This window comes from Microtus ochrogaster, linkage group LG4 (assembly GCF_000317375.1).
Source record: "Microtus ochrogaster isolate Prairie Vole_2 linkage group LG4, MicOch1.0, whole genome shotgun sequence".
Lineage (NCBI taxonomy): Eukaryota > Metazoa > Chordata > Mammalia > Rodentia > Cricetidae > Microtus > Microtus ochrogaster.
In genome coordinates, this window is record NC_022030.1 from 15982893 (window position 1) to 15997367 (window position 14475).

The following is a 14475-nucleotide window of genomic DNA, read 5'->3' on the forward strand; positions in this document are numbered from 1 at the left end:
CTGAAGATCAGCCTGCCTCAGCGGATGGGGAGGAGAATGGGTGTGGCTTGTCTCTTAAAGGGACCAAAACCATAACAATCATGTCCTTATGTGTGATGGAGGGGAGGTACATGCTCCTGTACAAGGGGCTGGAATATCCAAATTATCTCAATTGTTCATAGTACTATCTCATTATATAAAGGTAAAATAGACATTTTAAAATATTTTTATATTATGTACAAAAGAAAAATAGAGGAAGTATACATTTCAGTGAAAACTCATGTACATCATTCCTGACAATCACTTTTCAGCGACTAGAGTACACATATAGGCAAGTTTTCCTGGCTGTCCTGAACTTGCTCTGTACGCCAGGCTGGCCTCAAACTCACAAAGATCTGCCTGCCTCTGCCTCCTGAGTGCTGGGATTAAAGGTGCACACTACCACTGTGGTGAGCCCACAAGTGTTATACAGTAAATGTACAGCTATTGGAACTATTGGACTTTTCATGGGCTGTATGTACGTACACTCCACATGGAGAACCCGCTTTTGCAGAGTATGGGCACACCTGTCCTTTGTCAGTTCTGTAAAAATCTTGTGAAATCTTCTCCTTTCTAGAATATCCCAGCAGTGTATAAATCTGACTTTTCCTGTAGGGTGACTGGGTACCTCCCTACGGTGTGAAAAGGATTCAGTCAAGTCCTTGTTCTCACAGCCAAAATCTACATAAAAATAGTCCCCCACAAACGTTCTTTACTGACAGGAGTCATTGATAAAAAAGGTGCCTCATACAGGAGGTGATGAGTCTGCTCTAACAGCAGACTCAGGAAGGTGCGATCTTCTGGTCTGCTCTGACTTAACAGGTTACTAACATTCTGTACTTGTCCTTCACCTTGGTTTCAACTAGCATAAGATCATATAGCCCAGGAAATTAACCATTTATATAGGAAAATGGCCTGAGTCACAAAAACTAGCTTCAGAGAAAAATTCTCTCCACGCTGATGGAGTCAAAAGCAAGGTCCCTAGAAGAGGATTTCCTTTAACTTAACCTATGGGATTGATAACTAGTCTGTATGCTTATTTAAACTGAAAGCTTTGTGGAGATCACACCCTCTTTTTACCCCTTTTCTTACCCTTATTTTTATCCTTCCCCTTATGCCTTATGTCTGATGCCTTACCCTTTAGCCTTATACCCTTATGCTTCTTTCCCCTTCTTTTAGCCTCCCTCAAGGAATAAAGCAACTTGCGGGGAAGGGGGCGTACCTAAGTCAATCAGTTTTCTCTTGACGTAGAAGTCCTATTCTGAACCCTGAGAGGGTGCTGAGGCTGGTACTCAGTAATCATGATATATCACCACCCAGTCACACACATGTTCTTAAAGTGTGATGATAATACATATATTTGTACTAAGACTGCGGAGCCACAGCTACGATCTTTTTGCATGATAAGACAATGCATAATAAACGCTACTTGCTTTTAAACAACAAACTTAATAATATAAATTTAGTAAATATAGCCAAAGGCAATACAATTAAATTGTGCATAGTGTATACAATCAGGCTCAGACTGTGTACGTGCTGGTATATGTTCTTTGGTTCCTTCCTCTGTGCATATGTTCTATATTAAACTCTATATTTTTGTTCAGTGTGGAGTCTCATTTTATGCTCCATTGGGAAGCTGGCTTTTTGTTTAGCAGTTTTCCCTATGGGGTCACATTTAAATGATACGTTTAGTGGTTATATAACAATTATGTTATTTATTTCGAGTAACTTTTTATTCTTTGAGAAAAAAGCAAGTTCTCACCTCTTGTAATAATATCTATCAAGTTACCACACAGTTTATTTAGACGAATGTATCCATACTTTGACAGCATTGTTCCATCCTGACCCTATGTGGAGACTTTAGACATCCAGCACCTTACTTACCCCTTGGCTTCTCTATGCTGTAAAGTCACCACATTAAACTGTAAGGATAGCATGCACTCTGATACAATTGTACATGAATATCCATTGTGTTAGAGTTGATTTTTAAATTTTTAATGAGAATTAGTTTGAAAAGTAAGTATTCCAATAGATTCACTCCTGCCCCATGTGTCACGTTCATCTTTTAGATTAACCTGAGAGCACAATACCATCATTTCAGAAGCTGTTATTACCAGCCAAAGTCTACCGCATAACAGTAGGACTATAAAAATGATAAGACTCAGGATGCTAGCACAAGCATAGGGACATAGGCAGGTTCTGTTCTTTTTAATCCAGAGTTAAGTAACAAAGCTGTGACTGAATAACAGACTCAGAACTTTTTACAGTTTCTGGAAATCAGCAGCTCCCACAATCAAATGTATGCCTAAAGCCAAGACTCGTGTTTACTTTAGGCCTGATGGTCTCCTCTTTCATGTGAGCCATGGGTACCATTTTAGGTGCTCTCGATGGTAAAGACACAATGTATGGATCATTAAGGTACATCAGCCAGATGTCGTGGAATGTCACACCTCATATCCAAGAGATACTCAAACTGCTTATTAAAACTGTAGCACTCAATGCACATTAATTCTTTTATTATAATAATATAAACTACATCTCAGGGAATATGCTCTGATCTTAAGGTATAAAGATGGGTAACATAATCTAAATTCTTCACTACAAAGCTCAAATTCTGTAATGAAGTGGACAACAAGAATTAAAAAGCTGTTATAACAGAGAGTATGTTAGGTAAGCTAGCTAAGCTGTGTTTGTTGAGTAATGACAAAAATGGATAGCTATATAAATAAGGGGGCAATCAATGTGAGTGACAGACACAGAGCATGGATCTTCCCCCTAATGGGCAGCTAGGGAGGTCTTCCCAAAGGAAGCTAACTCTTTAACCTGAGGTCTAAGAAGTTACACTAGCAAATAGGAGAAGGTGTGCTCAAAGCAGAGATCATTTCAGGAAATTTGAAGAGCAAGGCTACCACATAGACTCCTGTTCTGGGAACTAACAGAGATTGGGTTAATTGTAAAGAGATTGGGTTAAAAGTTTCAGAAGCAACTCTAGTTATGGAATTAAGGACAGAATATTCTTCACAAATCTTTTTTTCTATTTTCCTTAGATACAGTGTCGTTATGTAGCTCAGGTTGGCCTAGAATTTGTGATCATCTTGATTCAGGTTCCTCGGTACTGGAAACAAATGTGTACCACAACACCAGTTTAAACCTTCCCTTTGGGTGCCATAAAGGATTTAAGGTGCCAGAGACTGTGGAATCAATCTGTTGTCTGTAACATGATTACGAAGGACCTATCCCAGATATCACCATTTGTCTGGAGTGTTGTGATCCCCTATCCCATCTAATGGTTCATTTGGGTTGACTTTCCATGAGGTTGATCTAGTTCCCCTGTAAATATCAACTAGCCTGGAGAATATAAGTATACCTTTTAAATCATAAATCTATAGGAAATGGTTCATCCCTATTGAAATTTTGTAAAATGGAGGCTAACACTCAAGTTACAGCCCCAAAGCATGTTAAGATCAACACACATAGTTAGTGACTTGCATTTGGTTAAGAAGTAATGGAGACCACAGAGGAATAGAGCAAATCATCAAGAACTACCCTATGTGATCCAGCACCCCTCCTATCACAGGCTACCCTTAAATTCACTCCCGAGTTTCCAGTGGATTACTCTGGGGCAGTGATTTGATTTCATGGTGGCTTCTAACACCTAAGAAAAGAAATATTTGTCTTTAAGCTAGTTTATAAATTAAAGCAATTTCTGAATGTTTTTTGTAGTAAATTGGAAGAGTCTATAAAATAAAAAAGTGAAAAAAACTTTTCTTCTTGGGTACTTTTAAAAATCTGGGTATCATTTTTCTCTTCAGTTTGAATTATTATCTATACCATGATTACAGAAACTAATCATGTGAAACAATTAGAAAGAAAATGGTTCCTGGAGGGACTGACTTTAGTGTAGTTGGTATTTTATTATTTTACTTTAAATGTTAAAGCCATCTGTGGTTGCGGTATGGACCAATTAAACTTTCTGTTTCTGTCACTGTCTCTGGCTGCTGTCTATCTGCCTCTCTCTTCTATAATATACTTCAGACAGCATTTAGGAGCTACAGTTCTGTTAAAACAATGGTCTGATGCATCCCAAAGAAAGTGACTTTACTGCTTAATGTTTGACTATGGGACATATCTGTCAGGACAGCTTCTATGCTCCCTGTCAATGCCTCTCTTGTCTCCAGTAATGGAGGGACTTCCTGAGGAAAAGCCCGCTGTTAGAGATTATAATCATAGATAAGGCCATTTCTTGTCACCTTGCAAGACTGAACATATTTAAAAACATTTTTAACAATTGTGAAGTTTTTTTCAAAAAAAACTTTTAGCTAATAAAAACTGGTTTTACAGCTTTAACCTACAAAATACTGCCTACAGATTTTTATATTTTCTTTGGAATTTAAGCTCGCAAATGATCTAATCTTTTCTTTTCAATAAGCAAATACGGTTTCAGGAAAACTTAAACATGCAAATAATAAATTAATACACATATCAATATGATATTAATAATTTAATAAATATAAATATGAATACACTATATACTATGGCATAAACATGTTATAATATATAAACATATATAAATATAATATAAATATATACATTAATACATAGAAATGTTGGTGTTGTTTCTATTAAGAGCTAGAAACATTGGTGTCCTTTTTTTCCTATATTGGCAAAGTGTTGCTTTTAGATACGAGAGGTGATGAAAGATTCATTTCAAATCTTCTTTCCATCTTGTAGGCAAATTCTGCAGAGAAACTTAGGGAATATGGGCTTTCTCACATCTGTAGCCACCCCGTGCTGGTGACCAGAAGTAGGTCTTGTCCCCTTGTGGCACCCCCCAAACCTCCTCCCTTACCTCCCTGGAAACTCATTCGCCAAAAAAAGGAAACAGTCATAACGGATGAAGCTCAAGGTATGCGCCCTGTGGCCTTACAGTCTAATTTACACTTCTCTGGGGCTTCCCCGTGTCTCACATGGAGAATGGTATGTTCGGAGGTAAGCCACACAGCCCTGCACCCAAAGCTACTTGACCCATGTCCCAATTATGTATCTAAAAAATTCAACTATGTGTTCTGTATTTGGTCCAGTGGATCCACAGTGACAGTGGCCTACACTAGGGTTCATCATGTATTTGTTTTTCTTTTTTCTATTGGGCTTAATATGTAAAGTAAAAAATTAGCAAAAATGGGAAGGGAGTTCCATCCTGAAGGATAGTGGGACGTGGCTAACTACCTGAGCTTGTTTCTTTTCCCGTTCAACTTCAGAGTTCACTGAGGTGTGATATGTGCTACTCTCCTTTCTCATTGGCAATTTCTTACTTCTAAACTAACTTAACACTTACGCATACCCACAAACCCACTATTTCCTTGCTATTCCTGGCACTTCCTGCTTCTTCTTCCACTACAGTCCCGTAGTCCCATGAACCAGCTCACATTCCTCAGCATGTCCTACGTGGTTGTGCCGAGGAGGTTAATTGAGGGACACTTTTGTTTTTTAAAGAAAAAATTGATATGGAAAGTCACCATTAAAGCATTAGCAAATACAGAGACTTGTCTGTCTTTCACCATTTGAGTTCTCACTGTTCTACTCCGTGAAAGAAACTGGCTATAGACAAAAGAAAGCTAACGTTGGCAAGATCTGTAAACGTTTCACTTCAAAAAGTCTCTGTTCATTCCTGTTTAACGCTATTGAAACCCCTGGGTAAACACATCCTCTAACCAGCACTGCTTAGAATCTGAAAGATTCTGGAAGTGTACATCTCACTTTCCCACCGGAACTTTTCAGATACTGTACCAAAGAAGCCTGAGCAGTTTCTTGAGATTTCAAGTCCATTTTTGAACTACAGAATGACTCCATTTACGATTCCAACAGAAACGTAAGTATGTGACTTTCTCTTCAGTGTGTCTGTGACGTATGTGGCTAAAAAAATCACACTTACTGGAAAGAATGCCTGAAGACCACTGAGGCCAAATATATATGCTTATCCTCACAGTCTATTGAATGGGATGCCTTATAGCTCATGCTTACATAATTTTATTTATATTTTTATGTATGACTATTATAGCTTAAAAATTTTATATCCCCCAAAATGAAATTCTAACCCTCAGGTGATTGGGTTTGTTAGAAATGATTTTTAAAGATGTTGCATGGGTTATATGGTGAAATAGGTTAAAAGTTACATATGATTAAATGGGTTAAAGGTTGTATGGGATGCTGAGCTGATAACTTCTGCCTGTGGGAAGATGTTATGAGCTCCTAGTCTTATTGATAAACTAAATGTGTGGATACAGAATGCCTGCAAGCAGAAGTCTTATTTAGAAAAGGAAGCAAAAATGTGTGTGACTATTGTACCAAAGATGTCCCAGATATGGTGAGCTGCACAAGATAAAAATAGTCAAAATCACCCTGTGGGTAAGAGAGGCTCATCAAACCCCATCCCTAGTTGAGGAGCTATTGGCTATTGATTGCCGAGGGAGAGAAAGTCATTTTTCTTTGTTGGTGTGAACTCTGGTGGGTTGCCCGAGCAGATAGCCCCACAGCCATACACATGAGCAGTGATTACTGGACTCAGTGGGTTGTCAACAAAAAGAAGGAGCATAAAGTTTTGAGGGGGATCTTTCTAGGTGTATGGAGGAGGGCAGTGGAGGTAAATATAATCAAAATGCATTCCACGAGTGTATGAAATTCCCAAAGAGTAAGATTAAGTGTGCACGCTAGGAAACAGGATAACGGAAGTCATGAATGAGATCAGAGCAGGGAGACTGGGGGTGCATTTTTGTGAGTTAGTGGATGGAATTGAGAGAAGTTTCAGGATGAAGCTTCTAAACTATCTCCTCATCTGATATAAATTAGATCTTGAGGTTTCATCAGCCTAAACCATAGGCAACGGGTGCCTGAAGTCAGGATTTGTGCACAATGGGATTAATTTCCTCTTAAATGTTCCCTTGGTCCCAGGAGCCTTGGTCATAGAATGGCTGTTTCCAGACCAAGTTTGCAAGAATGCACATGCCCTAGGGTTCTGTGACTAGAAGTGGTTTTGGATGTCTGCGAGGATATTTCGTGAGCAGGCTAGCTCCCGGTTTGGACTGAACACAAGAAATCAGCAGTTGATCTCATGAGCAGCAGAGGGAGTTTAATGATGGGTTGTCTATTGCCCTTGGCTCCTGATGTCCTGCCTGGAAATTCTTTCTCGCTCACGACTCCCAAAATTCTAGAACACAAAAGTAATCCATCCACTTTGTAGCAGCAACAGCCTTTCTGTTATTGTCCAGTAGCATCTCATTTTTATTTGAGACTTTAACATTCTGGTAAAAATTCTCTTTATCCCCCCTCCCATATTTGCACTGAAATAATCTTGAAAATCACTTACAGATTTCTTGAAATTAGAATTTCCTCTACACTTTCCTATTCTTTATGGTGTAGTACCAAAATAATTTTAACAAAACAGCAATGTAGGCATTTAGTAAAGTTCTTTAAAACTCTTCTAACCTCTACTCAGCTCCAAAATGATGTCCACCGCTTTAGATGGGCAACAGCCAGATTCTGGGCATCCATTTTTTATTTGAGTGCGAACTGTGGAAACAAAATGTCATAGACCTGTGGATTGTAAGTGGCAAGAGTATATCTTGGTCCTGGGAGCTGGGGATTCAAGATCAAGACCCCAGTTTATCTACTGTGTAGAAAGACCCATTTCCTTATGCAGGCTTCTTTCTGCCTCCTTGTGTGCAAGAAGTGGCACAAACTCCCTAGAACTCTGCTGCCCAGAGCACAAGTCTCACTCATGAGGACTTTGCTTTCATCCTAAAGGCCTCCAAAGGTCCATGCCTACTACTGTTGCCTCAGGGCTGAGGTTGAACACAGGAACTTAACTTTCAGGTGTACTCCCATTCAGAGCACAGGACTTCCTGCCCTCTTTGTGAAGCCATGTGCCCAGCTCTTTTCCAAGAGGATAACCTGTGGAGCTATTACAATTTGGTTTTGGCTTTTATGCCCTTTCTGTATGAAAAACTCTCAAGTATCTATTTCTACACCTTCCTCTTACTGTTAGGTTTCTAGATATGAAAGAATATTGTGTAATTTATTTTTCATCCCCTCTGCATTTTCAGTTGAATATAAGGTTTATATCAATACTGTAAAATTTTGATATTTAACACACTACTAAGGATTTGACAAGTGCCTATACTCAGTACATATTGAATAAAAAAATATTTTGAAGCATCTAAGTCATACAGAAACTTTTTGGTATCTTCTAATTTGATAGTTGTAGTCACATGTACTTGGCTTAATTGGGTACTTTTAAAAATATTTTAAATTTTGAAAATATTTATAAGAGCACTTAATAAGAGAAATTAAGAAATTGTCTTTCCCAGGAAAGAGTCCCCCCCACTCCAATGGTTATCTAAAATCAAGTGGTCAGTCTAGAAATCATATAGAGACAATAACATTATATGAACTGAGCAGGTTGTATTTATATATTCAGGAATATATATGCCCATATTTATGCATACATGTGACATGTTGGGGGACCAGGCTAGACAAAAATACCTTTTGCTAAGGTAGAGGCTTGGGGATTTAGAAAATATTAATAAAGAATATGAAGACACAAATGAAAATAATAAAACAGAGAAACATATAGAATAATATTAAGAGGGAGTTCCAGTGAGTACTGGAATTCACCCACATTTAATTTCCAATTGCTTTAAATACCCCTTTTAATACTTCAAAAGGCAGAAGTAAGACAAAAAACCGCATTAACATGATACAAGGAAATGAACATACCAATTGAAGGTCACATGTTATAACCACAGTTAAACATTCTGTTGCTAGAACAAAACAAGTCACACTCACACCCTAGACCAAAACATTCTGTAGGCAAGCCACTCCCTGGGTGGGATCCAAAGTTATCTCCTTAAGGGAACTGGAACTTAAATTGGATCCATAGAGTTTTGTTTGAGGTAGAAACATATCTACTTCTCTATTCCTGAAATACAAGGTCTGGCTCTTAGCCATAACTGTTGATTATAACCTTGAGAGAGCAGAACTCTCTGACTAAATCTAGGTGGGACCTTTGTTTGAGGTAGAAGCACAATAACCTTGAAGGACTAGAAGTAAGTTCAAACTCTCTGACCTTTGGTCAATGCGGAAACAGGATCACATTTTTGGGCCTCCATAGTGATATGAATTTGAGAGAGAACAAGGGCCATGCACCTGCAGTCAGGAAGCAAAAGAGATCAAATGGATACTAGTGCTCAACCTCTTTCTCCTTTCATTCAGTCTAGGACCCCAGCATGTGAACTGATGCTGCCCTCAGTGATAGCACCTCAATTTAACCCAATCTAGGAATCCTCACAGACATTCCCAGAGTTTTTCCTTGGTGGTTCTAGATCCTGTCAAGTTGACAATATTACTCATCAGAGACTGAGGTAGATGTATATGCTCTCTGATATACCTCAGTCTTTTCTGGGATATGCCATGAACTGTAACCATGATAGAAATAAAAACTGACAAGAAAAACAGCTGTTATAATTTAAATGCCCAACTCGGTGTACTTTGTACTGTTAGGCACTCTTTATACCAAAGCCAGTTAATAAGTTAACTTACACTGTCTTACTCTGGTTAAGTTTAATACATTAGACACTTTTTAAAAATTAATTAGCTCACACTGTCTTAATCTGTTTAATTTTAAAGTATTAGGCACATTCTTGACATCTTTTACTCTTTCTTGTGTTTCTGTTATATTGGGGGAGTTGTTTATTTTTGTTGTTTTTTTGTTCTTTTTTCTTTTAATTAATGTTTCATAGTTTTCCAATTATTTTTATACTGAAAGTTCTCGAGAGAAAGCTAACCAGCATGTTTTTGATTAGATGATAGCAGGAGCAATGGTATAGAAGCCTGGTAACTCTGAGGATGACAAGGTATTTCTGGGAAGTATCAGTGACGTGGTAGTAGAGAAGTCTTAAGAGAGACCACTTGCATTTAGAGAACTAGGGAGGCCATTAGTGAAGCTATCCAAGTCTGAAGCTTTAGAAGTACAAAAAGCAGAAGCATGGTGTCCATTTAGCTGAAGGATCAGGGGTGCTGCTATAGAAGTCCTGGAGTTCAAAGAGCAGAGACCATGGGGTTGTGATGTCCATGAGCAGGGACAAAATAATCCATGACCATAATTCTTCACCTTCCTAATGCCGGGACCCTTAAACAGTTCCTCATGTTATGGTGACTCTAACATTATTTCATTGTTTCAAAACTGTAATTTTGCTACTGTTATAAATTGTAATGTAATGTAAATATCTGATAAGTAGGATATTTGATATGTGATATGTATAATATTTGATAAAGGGTCTCAACCCTCTGGTTGAGAGCCACTGGTCTAGGCACAAGAAATTAAAGTCATTTTCCCTCAGCTGTTGCGTGCCACACAGGCCTACTGCTGATTGGACAGTGCCTGCCTACACTGAGAGCAGAACTTTCCCACTCAGTCCACTGATGCCCAAGTTCATCTCCTTCAGAAGTCACCTCCCAGACACACCCAGAAGTGATACTTTACCAGTTACCTAGGCACGCCTTAGTTCAGTCCAGTTGATGCTGGACATTGTTCAGCATATCTAAGATTTCAATTTGCCATTCAAATATATATATTGGTCTTTCATATGACTGTGTTTGCATACTAATCAGAGGTTGTATAGGCTGTAAACACTGTAGCTGCTTGACACCATAACACATTGTCCTATGGCTTATATTATCATACCTAGCCTTTAAGCATTTCTATGTTTATAAGTAAAAAAATGGATTGATTTCATAGCTCGTTTCCTGAGTTACTTCCATACCCAATTTTCTGTAACTTCTTTTTGCTCCTTGATTAAAATAGATAAAGATTCCAATACCCAGGAACAGACAACCATCACTTGATTGCCTTCCTCTAATCTACTATGCACTGTAATCTGTTATCAGTTCATTCCCATATCCAAGCTCTGTGACAAAGGCAAAGGCATGTGAATGCCACTGCACTCTCTGTGGAAGACAGGTCCTAGACTTGTTCTGCGGTACAATCAGATTTCTCATATCAACGTAAGGACAATCTCCAGGGAGAATGACTGCTGTCGTGATTTCATTTCATTGAAATTCCACGGCTGGAGCAGCATGTTTGCTCATTCCTGGCTCATGGTTTTGTATGAGACAATTGGAGCTTCATAAATATGTTTCTGCTACCCTCTAGTGGAAGTTGTATGAAAGTAGGAGAATACAATCTACCTAAACATGGTGGGATCCTAGTTCATGAAGTCTATATGAGTAAAAATTATTTTTATTTTGCTTTTGAGACAGGGTCTCACAGTGTGGACCTGGTCGACCTAGAACTTGTTCTCTTGGCTGGGAACTCACCTTTCTCTGCTGGAATTAAAGGCATGCACCACCATGCCTTGCTATATATGTAGAATTTGATTGTATCTTTGAAACAGTAGTATAAAATACATATATTATGATATGCATCTGATGTGCGAATGAAATGTGTGCTTCAATGATGCTATTTTGGACCATGTCAATGACTTCTAGAGGAAGTGACTTGGGTAAAGAATATGAGAGTCACTCTGAGAAGCTTAAATGCTTACATTTCTGGATTAGATTCCCCACAGAATGTTTCATCCACACACACTCGGCTAATTCCACTAATGTTGTAATCATTAACAATTCACATCTTTGAACGATGTCTCTCGAAAATGTGTACAATACATTGGCTGATATAGTGGTGGTCTAGAAAGTAATATAAAATGTTATTCAGAGGTTTTGTGTGAGGTGCTTTTTAAAAACTTCCTTGTAAAAGGATAAGAACAAAATGAACAGAATCAGAACCTATTCTTGTTGACAAAACTAAATGTATTCACTAGTCACTGTAAATCAGAAGTGACAGCAACAGAAGTTTTGTGGGTTTTTCTCCACTAGGCATTTTGTACAATCTGTCGTTAAGAAAGGGACACCTCTGGGATCCATCCTTCCTCCTCTTGTAGAAAATGAGCTAAATGCAAGCACCAGCCAAGGAGAGATGAACATATTAACAGGACACCTGTCACAGGTACTGGCTCGGCCCTGAATCAGGCAAGATGTATCTGAAATTGTGAACTCTCTTGCATCTCCACATCTCAGCAGTGTAAAGGACCCCATTAAACCCACACCTTGTGTATCTGTGACACCTTAGAAAGTGGAACATCCTTCTGCTATAAAAGTCCTTCTTGTCTCCTTCCTGGCTCACGCTTCCTATACACCATTAAACAGCTGCCTATTTTCCTAATTTAGGTTGTCATGTATATACTTACAATTGTTCATTTTCACTTTGCAGGGTAACCTTCTATCACAGCCTTTCTCTGGAAAAGGTAAACTAGTCTTTGCCTCATGCTTTCGCTCTCCCATAGATAACAAAGCACTCAAAAATCCGGCTTCTAAACAGACAGTTCTACCTTCTCCCACGTCCTCCTCTCCTATGATTTCCTATGATTTCTCATCTACTCCAGACTAGGAACGTGGGACAATCTCACGGGTTAAGTTCAAGTGGAATTAGAAATGGAGGAGCATGCAGTGGAGAGTCTGTGAGTCACGTGTGTGTGATTGTTTCATTTTGTTGTTCTGTTTCATGTGAGCCTGGGTCTTACTAAATTGTCCTGACTGGCCTACAACTCACTGAGGTCCAAGTTGGCCTCAAGCTCTTAATCCTCAAGGTTACTGAGTTTACGGGTGGGTGTCCACACTGTCATGCCTTTTAACACATGCATGTTGTAGTCATAATACTGTTATGAACTAAAGACTTTGTCAAGATTCATATCCAAAAGAAATGTCACATACATGTATCTAAATTGTTGGTTCAAGATTCTCTATGAGTTTTGTGACAATACTTGACAAATATAAACTGTGGTTATCGTCACTGTGTGGAGTAATTAAAGGGCTGGCTGACACATCAGGAGCAACAGACCCGTCATATTTTCACTGTTTTCTTCACTTCGACTCTCCCTGCTCCTCTGACTCATTCTTTTTTCCAAGACAAGGTTTCTCTGTGTAGCCTTGACTGTTTGAGAACTCGTTCTAAAGACTAGGCTGATCTTGTATTGACAGAGATGTGCCCACCTCTGCCTGGGATTAAAGGCAACTACCAGCACTGCCTGGCTAAACTTTTCCCTAAGATTTATTTGTGTATGTATTTTTATGTATATGAGTGCTCTATTTGCATACATGCCTGCATGACAGAAGAGAGCATCAGATAGAAGAGTCCATTAGATTCCATTATAGATGGTTGTGAGCCACCATGTGGTTGTTAGAACTTGAACTTGGGACCTCTGGGAGAGCCACCAGTGCTTTTAACCTCCCAGTCATCTCTCCAGCCCCAGGACTGCCCCTTACAATATTTCTGTAGCAGATTTTATGCAATACACTAATTATATCTGTCATAGCTTGATAATTTTTAAAGAACATGTTCCCAAACTTACCAAAGTGATTTAAAGTTTCTGTATTATAAAATTATGAGTGTTTGAACTCTACCTTCACAGACCTTAGGCCTACATGTAAGTGATTATCTCACTGGTTTCCCATAAATAGAACTCGAATTTGAAACACTCCTGCCATTCATTTTTCCATACTTTAACAGTCCGTCGCTTAACAGCGTAAGATATGCTTGACATATTTGTCCTCTCCTCTTCCCAGATGAACAGATAGAGTTTTCTCTGGGTGATACCCACCCACCTGATGCTCATAGTTTAGAAAAGGATTTGATGAGCATGACCACAGCGACACAGGACAAGTCACAGGAGGACTTGGCAACACTAAATGAAGGTGCTTCCAGAGAAATATGGTTAGATTTTGAAGACTTTTGTGTGTGCTTTCAGTAAGTATTTAAGTGCTGTTTAGCTGATTAGATTCTCCTAAATAAATCCTGAGCTATGTTACTGTATAGACATGGTTTGTTTCTGCATCTTTATTCATTAATCATATGATCTATTGATTCGTAACTATCATTCAAAAAAGGAAAGTAGGTATCAGCTGGGAATTAGCATAATATCAAATACAATTTTTAGATTCTTCTCTCATATAATAAATACATCCAGAGCACAGTTTCCCCTCCCCCAACTTCTCCCAGCTCCCTACACATCCCCTCTTCCCCATATTCTCTCTCTCTCTCTCTCTCTCTCTCTCTCTCTCTCTCTCTCTCTCTCTCTCTCCTAACGCAAGCATGTGTATATGTGGAGCGCAGGGGTCAGTGTCAGAAGTCTTTTTCTATCCTGATACATTTTAATTTTTGAGACAGTCTGTCACTAAACCTGGAGCTCACTGATCAGCTAGGCTGTCTGGCTAGCAGGTCTCCAAGAACTGCCTGTCATGGACCTCCACCTGCAACACTGGGGTTACATGTATGTGCTACACCCAACTTTTACATGGGTTCTGGGGATCTGAGCCCAGGTCCTCATGCTTATGCAGCAGGCACTTTGT

At 38.9% G+C, this 14475-nt stretch overlaps 1 protein-coding gene across 1 annotated transcript in view; it reads left to right on the forward strand.

The window, feature by feature from the left end:
- The window catches only part of Adgb (androglobin), a 115497-nt gene that overhangs the window by 52010 nt on the left and 49012 nt on the right, over nt 1–14475 (forward strand). Inside the window, exons 10-14 of the mRNA XM_026786396.1 lie at nt 4750–4924; nt 5797–5887; nt 11947–12076; nt 12341–12374; nt 13693–13873. Of these exons, the coding sequence (XP_026642197.1) occupies nt 4750–4924; nt 5797–5887; nt 11947–12076; nt 12341–12374; nt 13693–13873 (611 nt within the window). The remainder of the gene's footprint in view (nt 1–4749; nt 4925–5796; nt 5888–11946; nt 12077–12340; nt 12375–13692; nt 13874–14475) is intronic.